The sequence below is a fragment of the Anthonomus grandis genome, chromosome 7, assembly GCF_022605725.1.
Source record: "Anthonomus grandis grandis chromosome 7, icAntGran1.3, whole genome shotgun sequence".
In the NCBI taxonomy this organism is placed as follows: Eukaryota; Metazoa; Arthropoda; class Insecta; order Coleoptera; family Curculionidae; genus Anthonomus; species Anthonomus grandis.
The window spans coordinates 16,731,034-16,754,771 of record NC_065552.1 but is presented as its reverse complement, the minus strand read 5'-3'; the positions used below and the strand labels follow the sequence as shown (position 1 = coordinate 16,754,771).

General features: G+C 29.8%; 1 protein-coding gene across 1 annotated transcript in view; it reads left to right on the top strand.

The window, feature by feature from the left end:
- Positions 1–21,473, top strand: part of LOC126738169 (bestrophin-4-like) — a 28,106-nt gene extending 6,633 nt beyond the window's left edge. Inside the window, exons 6-10 of the mRNA XM_050443366.1 lie at positions 6,187–6,417; positions 20,624–20,815; positions 20,876–20,909; positions 21,023–21,132; positions 21,211–21,473. Of these exons, the coding sequence (XP_050299323.1) occupies positions 6,187–6,417; positions 20,624–20,815; positions 20,876–20,909; positions 21,023–21,132; positions 21,211–21,432 (789 nt within the window). The 3' untranslated portion in view covers positions 21,433–21,473. The remainder of the gene's footprint in view (positions 1–6,186; positions 6,418–20,623; positions 20,816–20,875; positions 20,910–21,022; positions 21,133–21,210) is intronic.
- Positions 21,474–23,738: the final 2,265 nt, after the last annotated feature.

Genomic DNA, 23,738 nt, shown 5'->3' with positions numbered 1-23,738 from the left:
GGAAAAAGTCACCTCTTACACACAAATAAAATAATATGATTATGTATATCTGTAGTTGGCAAAATGTTAATACTCAGATTTCTTTGATTAAGAACTCATAACGCTCTCTAGTTAGATCTTCAAATACAGTAAAGATCAAATGTTTTAAGGCCCTTTTGCTGTTGAAAACTTGTTTGCGCTTCCAATTCTGGAAAAATGTGATGCAATCGGGTTTTTTTTGTTTCTACCATTAATTTAATATCTGAAGATCATGCAAAAAATTTCAAAAATTAAGCCTAAGATATACATGTACATGTATAAAAACACATATTTGGACATATAATACTTAATAATAATATAGACACTTTTCAAGAACTGATTGATGCAATTTATCAAGTAAAAAACAAATCAACATACGTTACATGAATGAAATGTCACGTAAACAATATTTGGATAATATTTTGGATTTATTATACAAATATTTTAAATATCATCCTGAAAATGCAGTATTAGAGAGATTTCAAAAAATTGGAGAAACAATAAAAGAAAAATTAATAAAAATATTAATACTCCTAATGAGAATAACATATCAGAACTTATTGTAGAAGATAAATTCACTTAGTAAACAAAATATACCACAGGATCTTAATCGGTACTTTTCCACTGTTAGTACTAATAAAAGAGAATTGCACTAAGGGAAATCCAATACGGAAAATTTAACGAAAGTGCAAGAAATATCTTCCCCACATTTTTTCTAACACGTACAAATGAAATAAAGGTAAAAAATAGCTTGTCTCAGCGTCAGTTTCATCCGCTCCAAATCATGATAATTTAACTATTATTTACCCTTAAAACCTACAAAACTATATTTTGTGGTATCACGTTTTATTAAGTGGTATACTTTCAGAAGAACTAAAATTAGTCAAGGTATATATGCCTTATTGATAAATCAGATAATAACACGCATATGAATAATTACAGATTAAAGTCAGTGTTTTCTCAAAAATTCAGAAAATACCATTAAAATTAGTGAAAATTATATCTCATTTTTGCAGCAAGATATTAAATTCGGTTCTTCTCTATAGAGATTTTTAATTAATTTATTTGCAACCTTGATCTGGGAAATATAACTGTTACTGTTTTCATTGGTCTGTTTAAAGCCTTTGATGTCGTTAAGATTTACTACTGTATAAATTAAAAAATATGGGGTTACAGGGAACTAGTCAGAAAGCAATATATTGAATTGGATGATATATCATTTCTAAGTAACAATAGTGGGGATGCATGATGGGAAGCTTGTTATACTCATTATTTGTTTGGAGTCGAAAATTGGCGGGTTTGGAGGAGCGGTATTTTGCTTTTGTTAATGATAAGATATTAGTTTATAATGGAAAAAAGCCCTCATGAACTTTGTGATATTATTAATAATGATTTAAACAGGTACTATATATACATGGCTTCTACAAAATACATTAAACATAAATGAGGATAAGACAAAGTATATAATTTTAAAGCAAGAAATAAAATTTTAGGCGATTTAAATATTTCGATGAACACCTGTAAACTGGAAAAAGTGAAAACAAATAAGTATTTGGGTATTATGTTAGATGAATATTTTAAATAGAAACATCACATTGAGTTTTTTAGAAGCAAAATTATACTAAAATAAAAGCTATTGTTAGATAGAGATTTTCTTAATTATAAAGCTTAAATGCAAATTTATTATAATTCAAATTTTTGTTCAATTATGAGGTATTTAATTCCTGTGTCGCATGTACATTAATTTCAGGATAACTAAAACCCTCCTAAATCGTGTAATAGAAACATTAAAAAATATTGTCTTCAATACTTTATGCATTGTTTAGAATACAACTTTTTTTAGATTAAGAGAATTTTCTAGTTACCGCCTTTAATTTTCCTGCTAGATAGATAAGATTAATATCACAGAAAAGAGTAATCACTGTGTACAAAAAATTGCAACAGCAAATACTGTATCTTTGTTAAACTTATTATTTATTTTTAAGTAATGAATTGAGACGACAATTTACGATTATATTACTATTATTTTCAAACTTAAATAGTTTCCGAGAGGTATAGCGTATGTATGCATTGTAATAGGATTAGTAAATTTTCCGTATGTTAATAACGAGTTAAAAATACTGCAAACCAGTAAATTTAAATAACAAAGGTATAACGTAAGATATTACGTTATGTAACATGCTATCTGAGCAATCCGTCAGTACTAGTATGTATACCAACCAGTGTAAGAACTAAACTAATTAGTTAATATAGTAAATATTTAATGTAATTCAATATTCGCTACATTAAGACATTAACATAATGTAATAATAAGCATTCAAAAAAACTGTATAGTTGATATTAATAATTAAATTTATAATAATTGTTCAATCATTTTTAGAAATCCGACATCTAAGATAGGTTCATTTACCATCAAACAGAATCATCAAATTTGTTAACGAAATTTGTCATACGAACATATTCTTAAGCGTTAAAATCCATTTGGTCAAAGGATAATTTTGAATTCTAATTGGCTGCGAATGTTTGCACAGTAATGTCTCGCTAATTTTTGTATATACCGGGTGACACAGAAAAGAGGGAACACTTAATAACTTTGTTACTTTTCAAAATAAACAAATGAAAGTTGGTATATCCATAGAATCGTTGTAAGAGCATCTTTTGACATATTCTATTGTTTTTCGTCACTTACGGTTTAACAGGAAATTACACTAACTTTCTTACTTTAAATGGGACACTTGGTAAATTATTACGTATTTCGATAGAAAATGCGTTGAAAGTTTTAATTGTTAATCAAGTTGTTATCTCGGAAAAATAGTTTTCATTACGTTTTATGACTAAAATCTTTTACACGTCTATTTAAAATGTTCAAATCATTAATTTTGGCATTTAAATTATTTTTATAAATACCACATTATTGGGAACAGCCACTTTTAAAATGTGGATCCTTTCTCCCAATAATTTGATAAGATTATTTTTTAAATCGGTTGATAAATAAGCCCATAAGAAGAAAAACACTAATTCACAAAACAAACAAACAGGAAGCATTGTAATGACACTCCTGCGTATTTTTTTTCAAGTGACATAACACATCATACTTTGTCAAACGTCATATTGCTATTTAAGAATAAAATAATACATTTTTCAATATAATATTTTTTCAATATCATAATACTACATATTTTATTTAACATTTACCTAACATAACATAGGTACATACAAACGGTAAAGAAACAGAAAAAATATTAGGCTTATAAATTATTTTAATACAAAACTGTTTACATGTATTGTTCGAAACGACCACCTTCTTGTCGAATGAAAGTACGAATGTGCGGGAATATAGCGTACGGCATGTCAACTTTTTCTTCATTGGTAAACATTTTAAATATTAGCAAATTTATTTAAATAACAAATAATAATTGAGCTTAACAAGATATCATGTATTATGTCAATTGAAAAATAAATGAAGAATGCGTCAAAACGCAGCCATTCAAGGAATCAAAGCCTTCTATGCAATTTTTATTCATTAAATGCGTTTATTTATGTGACTTAGTTTTTTTCTCCTTATGAGCTTATTTATCAACCAATTTAAAAGATAATCATATGAGGAAAGAAAACCGCATTTTAAAAGTGGTTGTTGTGCCCAATAATGTGCTATAAAAAAAAAAAATAAAGTAAATGCCAAAATTAATAGTTTGGATAGTTTAAATAGGCGTGTAAAAGATTTAAGTCATAAAATGCAATGAAAACTATTTTTTCGTAATTACTTAATTAAAAATTAAAACTTTGAACGCATTTATGGCACCCTATTTTAGAATTAAAAAAAAACTTTTCTATACTATTTTGTTTTATACTATGAGTATAAAACAAAAAGTATGAAATACAGTATCATTGTTTTCAGCATATTATTTTTTATTGAAATACGTACTAATATACCAAGTGTCCCATTTAAAATAGAAAAGTTAGTGTCATTTCCTGTTAAACCGGAAGTGATGGAAAACAATAGAATATGTCAAAAGATGCTCTTGTAAAGTCCAGTTCAGAGATCTATTAGAATCTTTGATGTGCCGCGAATAGTCCGTGTGCCGGTGTTGCTTGTATTGTCACATGGCATGCATGTTTATATCGCAAAATTTTATGTGGAAAGAGTCATAAAGTAATATTCTAAGCGATATTTAATTATTCCTTTAAATAAATACATGTTTTAAGCATTTTTTTAAGAATTAATACACTTGATTCGTAAAATTTGACTACATGCACCCACGTACTATTTTGTTAGACCTCTGACCTCAGTCACAGCCACTTAAGCGTGAAAAGTTGCACAGGTTCGGCTTTAAAATTTATTTATATTTAAAACTTTATTATTCGGGATTTTTGGGTCTAGTTTTATTAAGTTAGAAATTTAGGATAGTTGACAGCAAGATAATATTTAATTTAAATATAAGATTTAAGTACGTTAAATAATTTTAACCAAAAATTTTAATTTAATAGGTTTAGTTTTTAGCGCGTGATAAGAGGATAGGTGATACGAATTACTTAGGCCTGTTTATTCTGTGGGTTAGGGCATTAAATATTTACTTTTTGACACAAAAGGGTAAAATGGTTTGGTTTGTCTTCAAATTTTATATATTTCCTTTTTTTGGGTATTGAGATTTATTTTTACTTGGTGGTGATTATTAATGGGGATTTTGGCTGCTATATTCAATATCCTTTATTATTGTTTTTTTTTTTAATAATACATATTATGATATATTATTATAATAATATACTCATGAAAATCCCCATCTCTATATTTAGTACCAACTTCTTTTGATAAAAAGTAAATGTGTAGTCAGAAAAGTGGAAGTATATTTTTTAAAATAAACTTTTACATTAAAAATCATCTAGCTGTCTCTATCTTATGCGTATAAAAGACACAAGTTTAACTTATAAAAAAACACACTTTACATCCTGAATGTAATATTTATTAATTTGTTTGCCTCGTATTTAGTTATTGCGCATATTAGGAGAGATTAGATAAAAATTAACAAAAATAAATGCTTATACTAAAAACTAAAAATCTTATACAAAACACTACATTTTAAGTATACTGGATCCTAAAACTACAGTGAGGATGTAGCTTCTACTTCCCTTGCTTCTTTTTGCTTCCTCAACACTAGAAAATGAACTATCAGAACTATGTAAGTCTAATTCACTGTCCAGATCACTCTTATTGTTTTCATCACAAATGTTATTGTTTTTCTGGTGCACCCACGGTCTCCCTAAGCCCGCACAAACACTTTCCTCTTCATTTGCCATATTTTCCCAGTGTCGAAACATTTTAAGGTCTTTAGGTATAATACCAAAACAAATCCACAAACATAAATTAAAAAAACACACTTTCTCACAGTAAAAACTGCAAAAAATTTAGACACATACAGACATTCTAAATTCACCACTTTCATAAACATGTAAAAAGCAAAACCGGCAAAACCCATCAAATAATAATAACCTCACATGACTTCCCTCCCAACTATCCAAGGTGATAGACCCATCCTTAAAGATCTCTTGAAAAACACGTCGAAAGTAATACAAAAACAGCACAAAAAATTATTTGGGTACGGCCCCGTAATTCTCAAAATCAGTGGGATAGAGAGAGATAGACAATCACTTGCACAGCCTAAAGTAGGAATCGCCAGAACGCAGGTGTTTTATCTTTCTTTAATAGACTGGCTAAAAAGAGGTGACAAGTCTGCGAGTGCTGGAAGTGTTTAAAATATTTTGTAAGATGCTCGGATTTTAGTCCGCGGTCAATTTTTTGATATTACTTTCTTGTGATATAATTTTCTTTCTAAAAATTGACATTTTCGAAAGAAAAATAAAAAATAGTATAAAACATGGGGTTTCACGTATATTTAAAATGATTTCATAGATAAACAATATAAAATTTTGCAATTTAAACATGTATATCATGCGACAATTAATACGACATAGGCGCACGGACTAGTTAGTGCGGCATCTGCGACACATAAAAGATTCTAATAGATCTCTGAACTGGACTTTATATAATCTATCGATATACTAAATTCCATTTGCTTATCTTGAAAAGTAACAAAGCTATTTAGTGTTCCCTTTTTTCTGTGTCACCCGGTATACCCAACTTTATTGTTTGATTATTTAAAATATTTTTAGGTAGTAACAATAGCTGTTTATAGTTATTTTTTGGTAACGGTAATTGGCAACCAATTTATAGAAGCAGAAGACACCAACGTTGACCGGCTAATATTCAGTTTTCCTTTTATGCCGGTTCTTGAGTTTTTTTTTTATATGGGCTGGCTTAAAGTAGCTGAGACTTTAATCAATCCTTTTGGGGAAGACGACGATGATTTTGATGTGGTTTGGATGATCGATAGAAATATACAGGTATGTAATGTACAGATATGCAATTTGAAATTTCAATTTTGTTCGAAATAGATAATGCAAATTTTGGAATTATGTTTTGTTATAATAAAAGTAATATATCAATATTTACAATAAATTCTAGATCTAATATTAAAGTCAGCTTTATATCATAACTTATAATAGCTTTTGATAAGTTACGAAACATCGACATTGAAAATTTTTTGTTATTTAATGAGTCTATGGTATTTTCTATCCTCTGATATATGTCTTACTTATTATAGAGAGAAATCGAAAAGTGCTATTACTTTATTTACTCGACTGCCTAACAAACAGACTTATTAAGTATGCCAAAAATTCTTTCTCGAGAAAGATAAAGGCAGTATTTACAAAAACTTCAACTAAATGGAACGATCTAACAAAAGAGAGAAAAGAGCTCCTCCCATAAAAAATCCGAAGAAGTTAGAGATATTGTCATGCAATACAAAACATTAGTGCATTGGTTTCTTCTCATCATTGTCGAAAATCATCCAAAAAAGAAGCTACTTACTTACTAGTTTATGTGAAGTCGATCTTATAATGATTACAAATACTTTTGTATCGAACGTGGACTTACTCTGGAAAAAAGCTCTTTCTATAAAAATATTTTTAAAAATGAGGATTAAGAAGAGTATGAGCAACATTTAAAAAGAAAAGAAGAAACAAATTTACAATTTAAATACCTCTCTGGCTTCGAAGTACATATGGCATGAAGGCGTTGGAAAGAATGGATCCTTAGAGGTTGCTACTTATATGGCAGTGTTTATCTGAGTTTCAAGATAATTCTCTACTTTTCATTCTGCTAAAGAAGTAACTTTTCTTACTGATACGACCACCAGCTAAAACAGAAATATAATAAATATTGACATATTTCTTAAAGCTGTCACCGACCTACCCATTGAAACTATAAGCCAAAATATATTTTAAGCTAACATACATTTTTGCAACATATACAATTGCATTAATTACGTTTCAAACTTTAATACAATTCTGTAACTCAGGTATTATACCATCGACGTTCATTTTATCAAATTAAGATACATGTAAAAAACATTTAGTGTTGCTTTTAGTTGATCTAAATTATAAATTTATAGCAATTGATGTTGGGGCATGCAAAAAAAGTTCGAATGGTAATATTTTTAAGCATTGTTGGACATGGCACTGCCTGATAAAACACTGGCTGTAAATAATGTAATTTTGCCACATGTTATAATCGGTGATAAAACGATTTCCTTATATACATACATGATTAACCGTATTCACGAAAGTGAGCTCAAGGAGATGAATACAAAGATAATCAATTACGAGCCAAGCAAGAAATGTTTCAGAATATGTATTTAGTATATTAGTGAGGAAATTTAGAATTTTGAACACAAATGCTGTTTATCTATGGTTATTTAACTGTATTATTAAAACAATTTTGGTTTCAGCTGAACAGCTAAGGACTTTCAAGAAAAAGAAGTAAAAATGAGGTACCCGAAAGTTCGGATTCAGGTATTGAAGACGTTCAGATTTTTAGATTTTGTCCACACTTGCCTCGTTTTAATAACTTTAAAGAAACTGTTTATCAAAAGCCAGAATTTAAGGCGCTTATGTTTGGCGATACAGTAACCCCATCTTCAACCAAATCGCACGTAAGGAGGAGAAGAAGAAGTATCAATTTGAAAGCTAGGCTGGATAATTTAAGAAAAAGCTGCGAGGGCAGAAAATGTCAAATATTCACTTAAGAAGAAAAGCTTCTACGCAAGAGTACTTGAGCAACCTAGTTAAAGATAAAAGTCAAAGCGTGAAAACATTTATTGGCATGCAGTTACCATCGCGAAAAAAAAAACTTTTGGAAAACAAATGAAAAGCATTTGGCTCTTTCCCTGTACTATAATAAATGGAGGGACATAAAGTCAATGGTCTCAAATTAAATTTTTTGTCCCTCCAATCTCTGAATTTTTATTATTATGAGGTGTCTTTGAGAAAAATGGACTACTTTTATGAACCCTGTATTATAAATAGCCTGGATGCTACAAATTTTTAAGAAAGAATCTTTTTGTTTCCCTTCCATCAGTAAGAACAATACAATCTTGTCTTAAAGTAATAAACCTTAAAGCTGGGTTAGAATATAATTTAACCAAAAAATTAGCTATAAAAGTTAAAACAATGAGCAAAAAAGAACGGGTATGCGCGCTGCTCTTCGACGAAATTGTTTTAAAACCTAAGTTAGATTATAATCAATATTACGATCATATCGAAGGATATGAAGATTTAGGTTTTCTTGGACGCAAAAACAATGTTGCAAATATTGCTTTAGTTTTTTATGTGAGAGGAATTTTTCATAATTGGGAAATTCACAAAAAAAAAAGAACAAAGGAAGATACGTTCAAGGGACCTGTAAAAGAAGATTTATTATCTCAATTAATCAAACATGTAATTCAAGGGTTACATAACTTGAAGCTATTGTCAGTAGCCCTTGTGTGCGATCAGAGACCTAACAACAGAAGTGCTTTAAAAGATCTTGGAGCTTCAAAAGTAATAAGAATTAATGAACAAAAAATATTTACTATATTTGATGTGCCTTATCTAATAAAACAATTACGAAATAATTTATTGAACCCAAAATTAAAAATTTTGTTAACCGGGAAATTATAGTAAGTTGAACTGATATCCTTAAAACTTATGAATTGGATAAAAAAAGTAAAACTACTAGGATGTTGACAAAATTTACAGATGCACATTTAAAGCCAAACTGTTTTTAAAAAATGAGAGTAAAATATGCTCCGTTGCTGCAGCTGTAAGGTCAGCAACCCAATTAAATGCTTTTGATAGTATTACTGCGCGACCTACCGCAGATTTTTTAGAAAATGTTAATAGCATTTTCGATGCGTTAAATAGTAAAATTTTATTTGATGCAAATCCAAATAGGCACCCTCTATTGAATAAAAAAAAACCTACTTCATAAAATAATTTAAAACATGGACTAGACTATTTTAAGACGATCGAAGTGTTTGAAGAGGATGGAAAAAAAGGAATGATCGATAGTGACATCGATACTGGGTCTATAGAAGCATCTTGTGGAAAGAATTGTAAATATCTAAGTGCTCATCTTAGTCAAGATACCCTGGAAATTTTTTTTTCGGTTGCTAGGAGTGGGTGTGGATATAATCCAACACAAAGTGTACAACAACTTGGAGTCTCTTTGGAGTCTAATATTAATATAAGATTGCAAAAAGCATTAGATACTGGTAACTGTGAGGTGGACTCACAAGAACTATTAGTCTTGGATGAATTGGGCAGCCATCAGATGCAGAGTCTGATACAATTTTAGTCATGTTAGATACCTAAACCTACCCTACTTACAGCTTAGAAAGTACATGTACTGAAGAGATGACCTTAGAAACTTGCTCTAATATATATGTAGCTAGATATTTTGCACATAAAATTATAGAAAAAATAAAATGTGAAAGCAATTGTGAGGAATTTTTGATACAGGAATCTAACCTTAACGTTGAAAAAAATTTTTTTTTAAATTAACGCGTATATTAATGGAAAAATTAAATGGCATTTTAATACCTTGAAATTATATATTAATATATTTAAATCTCTTATATTGTTGTTAAACGAGATTAGTATTAACATTGTAAACTTATGTCTAGAACATATTAAAAACTTAAATTAATTAAAATTTTAATAAAAATAATGCTCTACAAACAAATAAAATGGTAGTCTGAGAAATATAAATCTAATGCAAATGATATTAAAGATGTTTCAAAAAAATATGTTATTATCTTTATGTGAATAAAAATATGCGTTGCTTTAAAATGCTACTGGTGTTTTAATTATTAAGTATAATTTTGTGTTTTTATGTTAAACCAGAGTATTTTCGGTATAATAAATTTGATTGTTATAAGTATTAATATTAATTATATTAATACTATTACGTTCTTATTATAAATATAAATACATATCAGAATAGAACATCGTGAAAACTCCCCAGTTACAAAATATATTTCTGGTAAACGGTAGAATATATTATTTTTATAAAAGGGACGCGACTGATTTTAAAGAGCGCTGCGAGTGGGCCATAGAGAAATTAATATTAAAAGAGTGTTTGAAAGGTAGCTAACCTGATCATCAAGTTCTAAAACTTAACCTAACAAATTTAGTTCGGTTAGACCGCATGGAGGGCCAACTTCTGTCATAATTGTCATTAGATTATCGATTTTCTCTTGTTCCTTGCCACCACCCACCTTCGCATCATCGATCGTCGCGGCAGACGTCGCCATTGCTTATTCCTTTTTATTTTGGCGTCCATTGGGTGTGTCCTTTTGTTTTTTTTCTCAACAAAAAATAGTTCAAAATGTAGCTTAAAGTGATTAAAGTGGAATTTCATCATAGAAGCTTTTCTGTTGTTTTATTGTGTGGTTTCAGATCCCTAGGATGGGGTAAGTGCAATTTTTATATCAAATAGTTTTCACCATGTTGTAGGTCACCTAAAATTGTTGTTTACCATTTTAAAACTGCCCTAATAATGTTATCACCAGGAAAATTCATTTTTAAATGCAAGGCACCTACTTGTTCTAATACATACTATTGGCCTATTGAGGATTCATACAAAAATAAAATTTTCTTTAAATTTCCTGAAAGTAACATTATTGGGAGGTCCGAATGGTTTAAAATACTTGGTTTAAGCCCAACCTCAATAAGGTGTTATTTATGTCAAGACCATTTTAATGATATTTCATTTACTAGTACTATACATACTCATTTAAGAAAGTGTGCCAATTGCTGGCCCAAGTATTATTCAAAATGCCCCAGTACTGGTTGAGGCACAAGTACCTTGGGAAGATACATTGAGTTTACTACCTGCTATCATAATCCAGCAATCTCAATATAATGTTCAGAATGAACATAATTATGCTAGACCACTTTTTACTAGGTCTGACGAAAGGTATCATCAGTGCTTTGCTGCTAAGAAGTACCAAAAGCACAATAAGTGAAACAACTTCCATTCTACCAGGGGCCGTATTTTTGAAACCATTCGACGTTGATTCGCATACGAAATTAGAAGACTTCGCACGAAAAATCGATATTCGTATTTTCGACCGCTTCGTATGCGAAATTTTTCGCATGCGGTGTCTCGAATGGGTATATACCATTCGAATTTCAAAGTTCGTGTGCGATTCTGCCACTTGTCTTGTTTTGATTTTAAACTAGCTTTGTATTTTTTTTAAATTTGTGAGTTGGTTAAGTATTTTCGTAGTGTTTTTTTGTTATTTATTGAAAAAAAAAATTATAATCAAATGGCAAGATTAAACAATCTTGTGCAAAGAAACGTCGTCGAAAGGAATATGATGTACTCTTCATTTCTTAACCCATTTGAAATGTATTCAGATGCTCAATTTAATAAATTATATAGATTAAGCAAGACTATTACGATAGAATTGATGTGCTCTTTATGTGCTCCAGAGAGTGTAATCTGTCCGCTACTTTTATCCACAAGGCTTGTGCAGTTTTAGCTGGAACATTTTGGGTGAATTTGCCCGACTTTAATTCCGGGTGCTCTTCCATAAATGAAATTAGTTCTTTCTTTTGCTCACTCCACACAAAACCGCAATATTTTTTATTATTTGAATTCATTAAAAAAAAAAGTCAATTTGCAAAAACCCAAGAAACGCATGAAAAAACCTCAAAATTTCCTGATGTTTTTAGAGTTAAATTTTAGGTTAGGTTAAAAATCCATCCCGGTTGACACGGCCTCCAATAGCACTCGACTTTGCTACGTTGCCACTACATTTCATGTTCGCATGCGAATGAAATTTCGAATGCTGTTCAAAAATGCACTTTTTAATTCGTGTGCGAATTTTGCCGCTCGACTTTATTCGCATTCGAAGATTCTCGCATGGTTTCAAAAATACGGCCCCAGGTCACTACTCAAAGAGGTACCTCACCTCGATAAGGTGGGAGTAAGATCCAGGGATTCTCCTTGAATATTTAAGAAAAAGGACCGATGACATCTAGAATTTAGGGTATACATCAGTCTTAACTAATTTTTAATATCATACTCTCCATAAAGAATATTTTAATTACAGGGTTAGTTTTTACATATTACCACTATCCTAACATTTTTGGGTACCCTCTGTACAAAAAAGTAGGTAGTAAACGTAAAATTTTTAGAGCATATTTTTGAGAAATATAGTTCTTATGTCTATAAATAATTAATTTATAAATTTGATAAATTGTAATTTTTGTATCATATCCTCAAAATGTAGAAAAAGCAAAATACATACCATGGACAGTGTTGTGCTAAAGCAGCACAAAAACAAATTGTATCAGGATCCCTTTTAAGACAATAAATTATAAAGTTACTTTACAATTGACTTTAATTCTACCCCTACCCTTGTTAATTTGTTGATAACAGTAATATTGACATTGTTAGTATCAAGCATTTAATTCTCAAAATAGGACTTAATATATTATACTTAAATCTCTAAAATATTGTCTTACATAACTGACCCATTAAATCTTTTTTTGATAGCGTATTGGGCTGTAAAATCTCTTTCACATTCTCTAAAAATCAATGAAAAAGTGCATTATTAACAATTTATTTTTTTGAAGGGCGTTAATGCATTAACTTAACAGCTTAAAAGCAAATTTGATGAATTTAATGTCAAAAAACTAACGAATTCAATTAAAAAATGTAAAAAATAAACTTAAATTACATACATTATCACTCTTAGCCTCTTCAAAAATTAAATTAATACACTTGCACTATTTCATAATTTTTTAGAGTTTGTGATCGAGATTCACAGCCTTTACGCTGTTAAAAATTAATTTAATGGGTCAATAATTTTAAATTTCGCGCCATTCTAAAATTTTGAATGGCACGCCTTTCATTTCTATGACGGATCGGTATTACAGTAGACTATTTTACCGACTGTGACAAATGTCAATTATTTTAGTTCGGTTAGACCGCAACCGTACGCTGCAATCGAGTTTAGGGTAAAGATGATGCCTACTTGTCACTATAGGATTGAACCCTCTCATACTTTTAATTACTCTATGGAGTGGGCACCACAATCCAGTGACTGAGACGTAAGGGGACGGAAAAATAAGGTTGCACAATTCTTAGCATGGGGCTTGCGCATCTTCCCATATTCTCAAACAACGGTTTGCATAATACAGACCTTAAATAAACAATTTAATTATGCAAAGCCTAAAAAACTTACGGTACTTAAAAAAAATCAAATTGTGGAACCCTCTAACATAATTCTGACATAATTTTAAAAAAGGTTAATTTTAAAACTTGCCATATTAAAAGAAACCCATATTCCAAATTTTATTATAAACGAACAATAAATGCTAAATTTATGACCAAAATTAAAAAAAAAAATTAAGTGACAGAGTGATACACTTAATTTTTTTTTGTCTTGGTTGTCATTGACTTTCAGACTAGGAAAATTTAACTTAACCTCAATTTTTTTCAAAGGGAATTTACTGTTAAAATATTTTCTACTAATGGGACATCCTGTACATTAACCATAACCTTTTGCAACACCCTGTATAAATTCTACTTTGCAAACTTTGCTCTTCATACAATAAAGTTCCTAATTAAATTAACTTTATACATTGTGGAATTTGGATGAAGTTTGATATTTTATTTAATGTTTTTACAAGCTTGAATAACTGTTAATTTTTATTCTATAACTTGTGAATTTTCTGCTATAATCCCTTTTTATAATATAGTAATAAATTTGTGAATATTTTTTGTTTCATTATTGAAACCCACACCTATGTAATAGAAAATGTATGGATCTTTCAGAAATTATGAGCCAAAAAAAAACTCGCAATTTAACACTTTTTCAATCTGTCTACTATAGCTTCCAAAAGAACTACACAATTATCACTAATTTTGAATGCACGGTATAGTAGAGCAAAATTTGGCGTCATAATAAAGTTTTAAATTACCCGCTATTATGACATCACAATCTAATTTTCTTTTTCGGTTAGTACTACTCCTCGACATTCAGAGAGCGCAACAATCAATCGACCGTTCAGTGTTCTATTGGCTCTTAATGTGAGTTAATATACAGGATCTTAAATCTAATTTTATTTTCAGTTTTTAATATATTTTCCAAAGGTGTTTGAGAAATTGCAGTTCATATTGGCAGAAGATATTACGGTATTTAGTTCTTTTTTTAAACGTTAACCCTCTGTACCTTTCGAAAAATTAAGCTTAAATTGAACATTAAAAATAGTAGCTGCTGCATATCTCTTTTATATACTTACACGGAAAGATTAACATTTTAAATTTAAAATGATAGTATCTGAAAATTCTATTTTGTCGCAACCGTCCTAGTTAGCTCCAACGTAATCTATTTAATAATAACTTCTGAAAGGAATAAACGTACCTAACAAATTTCAAAATCTTTTTTAAAATAAAATTAAAATTACTTCTTATTTCCTTGAAGCGTATTTAAAAATTGAACAATTCATATTGCACAAGCTATATCTTCCCAAAAAAATATTGCTTTTGGTGATTTGTTCTCCCTTCCTAAGTAACCTATACAAAATCGGAAGCATCGGAACGATATCTGGTGGGGATACAGTCTTTTTTTGTCATACCTTAGTACGTAGGTATACTTCCTTTTCTAATGCATTTATCTTCTATCTGTAATATTAATTTGCCATTGCTGTATAATTATACTTGAATAAAGATTATTATTTTAGTTCATTACTTATGCCTTAGACCTCCTCTTTCCATCTCGCCCGTGTGGATAAACTAAAGGTCATGTTAATCATTGTTAACATTGTTGCCAGGAGCCTAGTTGTCGCTAATGTTATAATATTGTGAAAAATGTGTCATTTTGTACCCATTAATCAATCTCCCGGTTTATATTGTTAGAGCTGGTAATGTCGGAGGAGACAAATGTGGTACGGCGTCAATAGGTCGAACTTGACCTTGTTTTTTTTTTCACTCTTGGGTAGGTAATAAACACATCGCATTGCCTATTAGCCACAAATAGAGCACATTTTGTAGCTTATGTGTAGTCAATTTTGTTAACTTTAATTTCAGTAAGTTTCGTCAGAATGTATTTGTAATTCCATCTGAAAAATATGATTTATAGTGTTTTTTAAATGATTTTTTCTTACGCTAAGACGTTCCATGTACACTATTTTGTTTTTTGTAGTGCTTTGCCATCTTGATTGTAACTCTTTTAACTTTTTTCTTTTGAAAACAAAATCTGTAAAGTCATTTTCTATTTATGCAGTCGATATCTAAAGGGTTTTTTCTTTCTAGAGTTTTTTGCAACTAAAATCTATAAAGGCGGGGATGATGTTGGATTTCTGAAACTTCTACCAATTTTTTTATTAGAGGAAATGGACCACTTTACTTCTTTTTGAGAGTGTCAGATACCGCGTGACACATCGCTAGGTGTCTTTGGTGATCACCGACTAAGGAAAATAAGGACAGTTTATTTTCTTTTAAAAATTCACATATTTATTTTTTTTTATCTTTAATAATTTAACGTAAATCTTTAAAATATTTTATGTTGAAACAATATTTTACAGTGATTATTTCACATTTCTAATAGAACATTTCTCATTTCAAGCTATTATCTACCTTGATTTGTACATAATTTGACTGTACTGTTCATATTAGCTATCATTTTTGTTAGAACTAAGGAAGAGATATGCAACCCAGTTGATAACAAATAAAATATTATAACTTCTTATGGAACCACAGCTGTGAAAATTAATGAAAACAATTTTTTGTCGGTATTGGGGTGAAAGGAACGGAAAAATTACGAATATACAGGCTACCTATATAAAACATATCGATTAGAAAGAAAATAGGACAATGCAAATAGAAAAACCCTTCTTTTTGACGAAATAGATGAAATTTTTAAAGCGAAAGATAAAGTGACGCCAGCAATATTAATTAACAGCATTTGCAACGAGGATATTGTACCAAATATTCATAAACCAACAACTGAACCTCGCAATGTAAAAAAAACTAATAAATGTTAAAACATTGAGAATCCTCAAAACTCCTATTTAAATTAAGATGTTTTCTAAATGTTTCTTTACTGTTATCACTGTTTAATTTGGTATTAATAAGCGTTGTAATATCTACGATTTTTAATTATTAATTGAGGTAAGTATTTAATTTGCAACAAACCAATAATATAAAATGGTATTTATTATTCTATTTCCTCTTCCTTATCCCAACATTTTCATTTTGAATCCATAGTATATTATAAATATTTTCATCAACAACATTGTTACCTTTCATCTCAATCGTTTATTCATCCAGAACTTCATATCAAAATAGTGAAGAAATAGTCCAGGGCAGTGGAGTCGTAGATTGAGGTAAAATGAAAATCTCCATTTTTATTAAACCTAATCTGGGTTTATAATTCCCGATATGTTTCGGACACAGCGGTGTCCATCATCAGGGAATACTGAAAGGAAATGGGCTTGATCAAAGAAACAAAAATACAAACAGACACAGAAAAGACTTGTCGATTAGTGTTTATTTTTAATACATTTTATATAAAAATTGTGTTTGTGTTGTTAAGGGTAAGTTTAAAATATTTTATTAATATCTTCCAAATATTTAGAACTTTATGCCTTAAGCAATTTTTCATTGAAAAAAGTAATGTCTGATTTTTGTGCTAATTCTAAAAAAAATATTGGTTGATTTAGATGGCTGATGGTCGAAAGAGACTTTCTGGTTCCCAATACCGAAAAAGGAAGCTAGAAAAGGAGGAAGATGACAGGCGGTTAGCAGGTTCATTAAAAAAGTTTTTTGCGTCATCAACGAACCCACAACCGGCACAACCTCAACCTTCAACCAGCCAAAGGCCGGATGTTCGGACCTTTGACGTCAACTGAAGCCGATGCCGATGTAGAACAACCAAATGATGGAGATCAACAACCATCAGGAGATGAACTGAAACAAGATGATCACTCGACGAATACGCCAGCAAATACGCAAACTGAGAACATTGAAGCTATTCAGGTAAATGAAGAACGATTTAAAGATCCAGCATATTGGCCCGAAATATTAACGGATAATATTAAATTATTGATTTTAGGAATAGGACCTGTTTAAATTAAAAATATTAATTATCCCATTAATAATTTAAATAGATGTTTTAGCGCTGCTTACTTTGAAAAAAAATTAACTAACAATGAAAAAGTTCCTAGAACCTGGCTTATTTACTCAAAATCTAAAGATTCAGTGTACTGTTTTCCTTGTAAATTATTTAAAGTTTCTGATAATAGTTTTAATGAGGGGAATGGCTATAGTGACTGGCGACATTTATCTCGGACTTTAGAAAGACACGAAACCAGTAAGGGGCATTTTGGAGTGTTAGGAAATGGCTTGAATTAAAAAAATCAATAGAAAAAGTTTTAACTGTGGACTCTATCAATCAAAATTTATTTCAAATGGAAAAAAAAGATAGACTTAGATTTTAGAGAGAATAATATCTGTTATCCCGTTTTTAGCTGGACAAAATTTAGCTTTTAGAGGTAATAGTCAAAAACTATTTGATAAGGGTAACGGTAATTTTCTGAAATTAATTGAGACGATTGCAAAATTTGATTCTCTAATGGCCGAACATATTGATAGAGTCCAAAAAGATGGGAACAAAATGCCGCATTATTTGGGAGAAAAAATACAAAATGAATTGATTTTTTTAATAGAAGAAAAAGTAAAAAAGTGTATTGTTGAATGTTTAAAATTATGCAAATATTTCTCAATCATTCTTGACTGTACACCTGACGTTAGTCACCAAGAACAAATTACCATTATTGTTAGATTTGTTTTTATTGATGATTGTTCTAAAAGTATAGAAATTCGAGAAAATTTTTTAGGATTTTGTAAAGTTACAAATACTACTGGTCAGGGATTAACAGATTTTTTATTAAATTATTTAAAAGAACTGGATATTGATATTGCCGATATGAGAGGTCAGGGCTATGACAACAGAGCAAACATGAAAGGCAAGCACAACGGCCTACAAAAAAAATTTTTAAATATTAATCCTAGAGCCTTTTTTGTACCCTGTGCCGCCCATAGTTTAAATTTAGTAGTTATTGATGCAGCAAAAAGCTCTCTAGAAGTAACTAATTTTTTTTAGCATTATTCAGGAAATATGTCTTTTTTTCGGCCTCAACTTACAGATGGAATGCTCTCTTAAAAGAGCTGCCCAGGCTAACACTAAAGCCCTTATCGGATAACCGCTGGGAAAGCCGTATTGAGGCAATAAAAACTCTTAGATTTGAGTTAGAAAAAGTGTATGATGCTCTGTTTACGCGTTTTAATGATGAAAGCAGAGATAATAAAGCAAAGAATATTGCAATGTCCCTAATAAATAAAATAAAATCATTTAAATTTATTTGTTCGTTAGTTATTTGGTACAACATTTTGGCAAAAATTGATATAGTAAGCAAAACACTGCAAAAGTCTAATGTTATTTTACCAGAAGCTGTACAGATGCTAAAAGAAATCAAATTATTTTTGACACAAATGAGATCGGAAAACGGGCTTTTAGACGTGATAAATGAATCTAAGAAAATTGCGGAATAAGTAGACGCCGAAATTTCCTTTCCAGCCATTCACTCAATAAGACCGAGGAAAAAAGAAACGTTTTTTGATTATGAACACAAGGATGAGCCAATCCAATCTCCAGAAATAAATTTTAAAGTAATTTTTTTTTTATATTCTCGATATTTCAACCTCAAAATTGGATGAGAGATTTCACGATTTACAAAAACATATTGAATTATTTGTAATTGTATAATATATAATGTATTAATAATTGCTTTTTAAACAATTTGAAAGCATTTTCCAAACCGAAATAATGACCTATTGTAAGAATTTAGAAGCTAAGTTAACTGACCCTGAAACAAAAAATCTGGACATAAATGGATTGGACCTCTATAATGAAATTGACATATTATCAATTTACATTAATGATAGAAATATTTTCTCGGCCAAAGAAATATTAATATATCTGGTTGCTAACGATTTGAAAGGCATATTTCCAAATTTATTCGTAGCTTTAAGAATATTTTTAACAATGCCAGTTACTGTAGCTCATGGGGAACGCTCATTTTCCAAACTAAAATTAATAAAAAACTACTTAAGATCCACAATGAGACAATCAAGACTATCAAATTTATCAATAATAAGTATTGAGGAAGACATTGAATCTAATTTAGATGTTACCGACCTAATTAGGGAATTTGTATATAAAAAGGCAAGAAAAGTAAATGTTAGCATTTAAACCAGGGTTCTAATTACTTTTTTTAATTTCTTTAAATTAGTATGTAAGTAAAATATATTTTCTTTAGGTGTTTATATCGATGTAATTACATATTAATATAGAAATACTTATATAAGTAAATAATGTATGCTTTTATGTATATTTTTTGTATAGATAATATTGATATATTGATTAATATATGTGTGTTTGGAATTTAATTCAATATGATTTTTTATTACACCCTTCTTTTTAAACGTTGTACTTTGGTAAGAGCATTTTTTAAAACACTTTTTATAAAAATCACTGCAGAAGGGGCGGCAAAATTAGCTCTTGCACCCGGGCGGCAAATGCCCTAGGCTCGGCCCTGCTTGCTCGTTTCAATCTTCCTACAGTGTTACGCGTAAAAAAAATCTTCTACTGGTCCGTCCAATGTAAAATGCAGTGAAACTCTCACTCGAGCACGAGTCTTTGTCCTTACCGTTGACAACAAATGATCTAAATGTATGTTTAGTATCAAAGCTAGTATTGATATTGTATGAATTAAATATATTTCTGATTTGGTATGAAATCGTACCTCAATGAGGAATAAGAAATCATTTTATATTATTTGGTTATTTGATTTGATAATCACTAAAATTGATAATACTACGTTTCGTCTTCTAGCGATATCAACTATTTCTCCTATTAACACTTTATTATATTAAATCAGCTTTATATAGTCCTTTCAATTATTTTTTTAACAATGTATCACACATCTTTTATTACAATAAAAGTAATGTTTTGATTTTTTCAAAATTTTAATAAGCTCCAAATTTTATTAACCTAGAGCAATTAGAGGAGAATCGCACAATTCATTAAATGTAATAATTTTTCCTGTAAATAAATAATGTTTTTTCGAAATGTTTTCATTGGACTTATTTTAGGTATGTTATCTACTTGTAGACAAAATTCATCAAGATCATCCTAAGTTAATGAAAGATTACTATTGGCAACAAACTGCTCCAGATAGTTTACCATTTACTGTTGCTTCTCAACAGTATATGAAAGAAATTCCTATACAGTCAGCTGAAAACCTGAAAGTCAAGAAAACTGACCAAGATTTAATTATACCTGAAGTAAATAATTCATCAAATCGATAAAGTCATAAAAATTTGTAACAAAGATTTTTATTTTAGGCCAATTTACATAATCATAACCATCCTCAAAAAAGTAAGTATACTAAAGATTATTAAAGTCCTATTATCAGATATTTATTTTTTAAATGTAAATTATTTGATTCATAGTCCTATTTTACTCATGTAAAAATTGTAATTTGTTTATAGAGTCTTTATGGTCAGCGGTAACCAATGTCCTATTTTTAAGAGAAAGACGAAATAATGGTTATCATTTAAAAAGAATAGCAATTGACGACAATATTGATTTCTTTGATGAGGTGAACAATTTTTTTCAATAAAACTTTGGATCTTGTCAACTTAATCAACTTGTAATGTAATTTTATTATATTTTTTAGATCAATAGTTACGAACAAGAAGGCCCAAATAAAATAAGTTTCCCCATGTCTTCAAAGACTAAATTTAATGAAAACGCTGAAGAATTTGAATTTCTCAAGAAACAGCGCCTGGAGAAGCAAAGGCAAAAATTACTAAAATATGTTGAGTTATTAAAAAATAGAACAATTTCAGAGAATGAAACAGATGATGATAAAAAAATTGTTGAAGATATCATTAAATAAAGATCATATAAAATATAATAACTTTTAAGATAGTAGAACTACTTAAGTCGTTTTTATCGTAACATTAATGGTCTAAATTCCCCTACACCAAATATAATACAACTTAGATGTATAGCTATGATCGTTTTAAGGTTTATATCAATTGATTATACATTTAAGATGAATGTATTTTGTAAGGGAGTTGGACCGGCCGTATATGTTTTAATGTTATTAGTATCGTTCAGTAGTATCGTAGTAGTCGTGCTGAACGGTTGTGTTTTCGTTCTACGCGTTTGCTGGTAATTGCTCAATTGTTTTGTTTTGATTTGTTTTGTTTTGTTTGGTCTGTTTGGTTTTCCGAGGTTCACCGCACTCGTGTGTTTGTTTTTTTGACCTGCGTTTGTCTCGTGTATTTCAAAACTGACCTGACATCCCTGAAACTTGGCCTTGTCCTGCCATTGAACTGAGTAGGTGGTTGCACTGGGCCAGGCTGCTGGGAATTTATTTCGCGTTTTAAATTAGATATTGAATTTAAATAAACTGTATTATAAAATGAATCGTAACAATCAATCGTAATAATTAAGTGTTGCAAGAGTAAGGACTTTTCAAATTACATTTGTGTCTGGTGCAAGTCAGTTTTTCACCCTAGCTGTTTAGATAGAATTTCCAGATGTCATCAGAATACAAGGATATAAAATTTTGTGTTCTGAAGGATGTCAAGATAGTTATAATGAAAGTGAAACTGAAAAAGGGATGTATGAAAAGAGAATCGAGGATTTATTAAAAGAATTAAAAGGAAAGGATATATTTATTAAAAGACTTAGGAGAAACAGTTAGGTTTTTGAAAGTGAGGTGATGCCTCTGTCACAAAAAAAACAAAAGTTTTCTTCTCATCTTGAAAAATTACATAAAAGAAATGATTTAGTTTGTGAGAAAATTCAAGAACTGCAAACAGGAGAGATAGAGTATTATTAAAAGTAACCTCGCTTGAAACAAGCAAAAATGATTTTGAGAAAGGGGTAAATGACCTAAGTTTGTTGAATAGGAATTTAATACTTACAATTAGTACTCTGGAGAAGGAGAATGTGGGATACATTGAAGATCTAAAAAAGCTGCAGAAGGAGATTGAAGAGGTAAATATCTTCAAGAACCAAATAATCATATCAATTAAAGTATTAGAAGAAGAAAATAAAAACCATTCCATGAAAATTAGTGATATGAATAAAGTGATCAGTATCACCAATTTTTGCCCACCACTCAACTCTATGTCCACCAAGGATTCTGTATTTTCAGTGAATTCTCCTCCTCAAAAAAACTGTTCATCTGAGAGTACTTCCAAGCTTCGCAGAATTTTCATATTGGGGGATGAAACGGTTATGAGTTTAAACAGATCCTTGACAAAAACTGGTATTGGCAGGGTTTTTAACATACAATCGTTTATAAAACCTAATGCAACACAGGAGCAGGTGCTAGAAAATCTTAGTGGCTTAACCAAGGACTTGTCAGCAACAGACTTTGTGATAGTGGGAAGCGGTACAAATAATTTGACTAACGGTAAATATCCCAAAATGGAACTTAATAATAAAAAAAATTAAAGACTGTTTACAGACAAATGTTATATTTTTATCGGCAACAGGACGACATAAGATTAATAAAATTAATCTTAAAAGGGCTCTAAATTATAATCAAAGACTTTGTGACTTTTTAAATACTGTAAATAGATATACAGAAAATTCTGTACGGTTTGCTAACATTTGCAATATTTTGAGTAAAAAGTTAAAAAATTATATTGTCTCTCGTTTGTTGTCTAATTTAGTAAATCAGGCACCCTCAAGCCATAAAATAAACAAAACCATAATTCACGTAAAAACAACAAATAACTTGCAGGAAGTATCTGATTTTGTAAATGTATTGAATGATGATAGTGTGCTTTTAACTACAGATGTTCGAAAAGACATTGAAATTTCCTCTATTATAAATAATGTAAATTTTCAAGAAATAAGAAAATTGAAAGAAATAACTTAGAAAAATTAATTATTTTCATCCTTTTGAACAAAAGTACCCCCTAACTAGATATTTGTTGGAACATCTTAATATCCAATCTATAAGAAAAAAAAAGTTCTGATATTTTTGGAAGGGCTTAAACAACACTGGATAAAACCTGACGAACTTGTAAATTTAAAGAATTATGTCGTTCAAATATGTTGCATGGAGGGTCATTAATTTTTTTGCATTCTGAATTGGTTAAGAAAATTAGTTTTGTAAAAGTAAGTAAGTTTGATTATTTAGCTGATGACAGGGTATTTGAATTATCAATTATATATAGT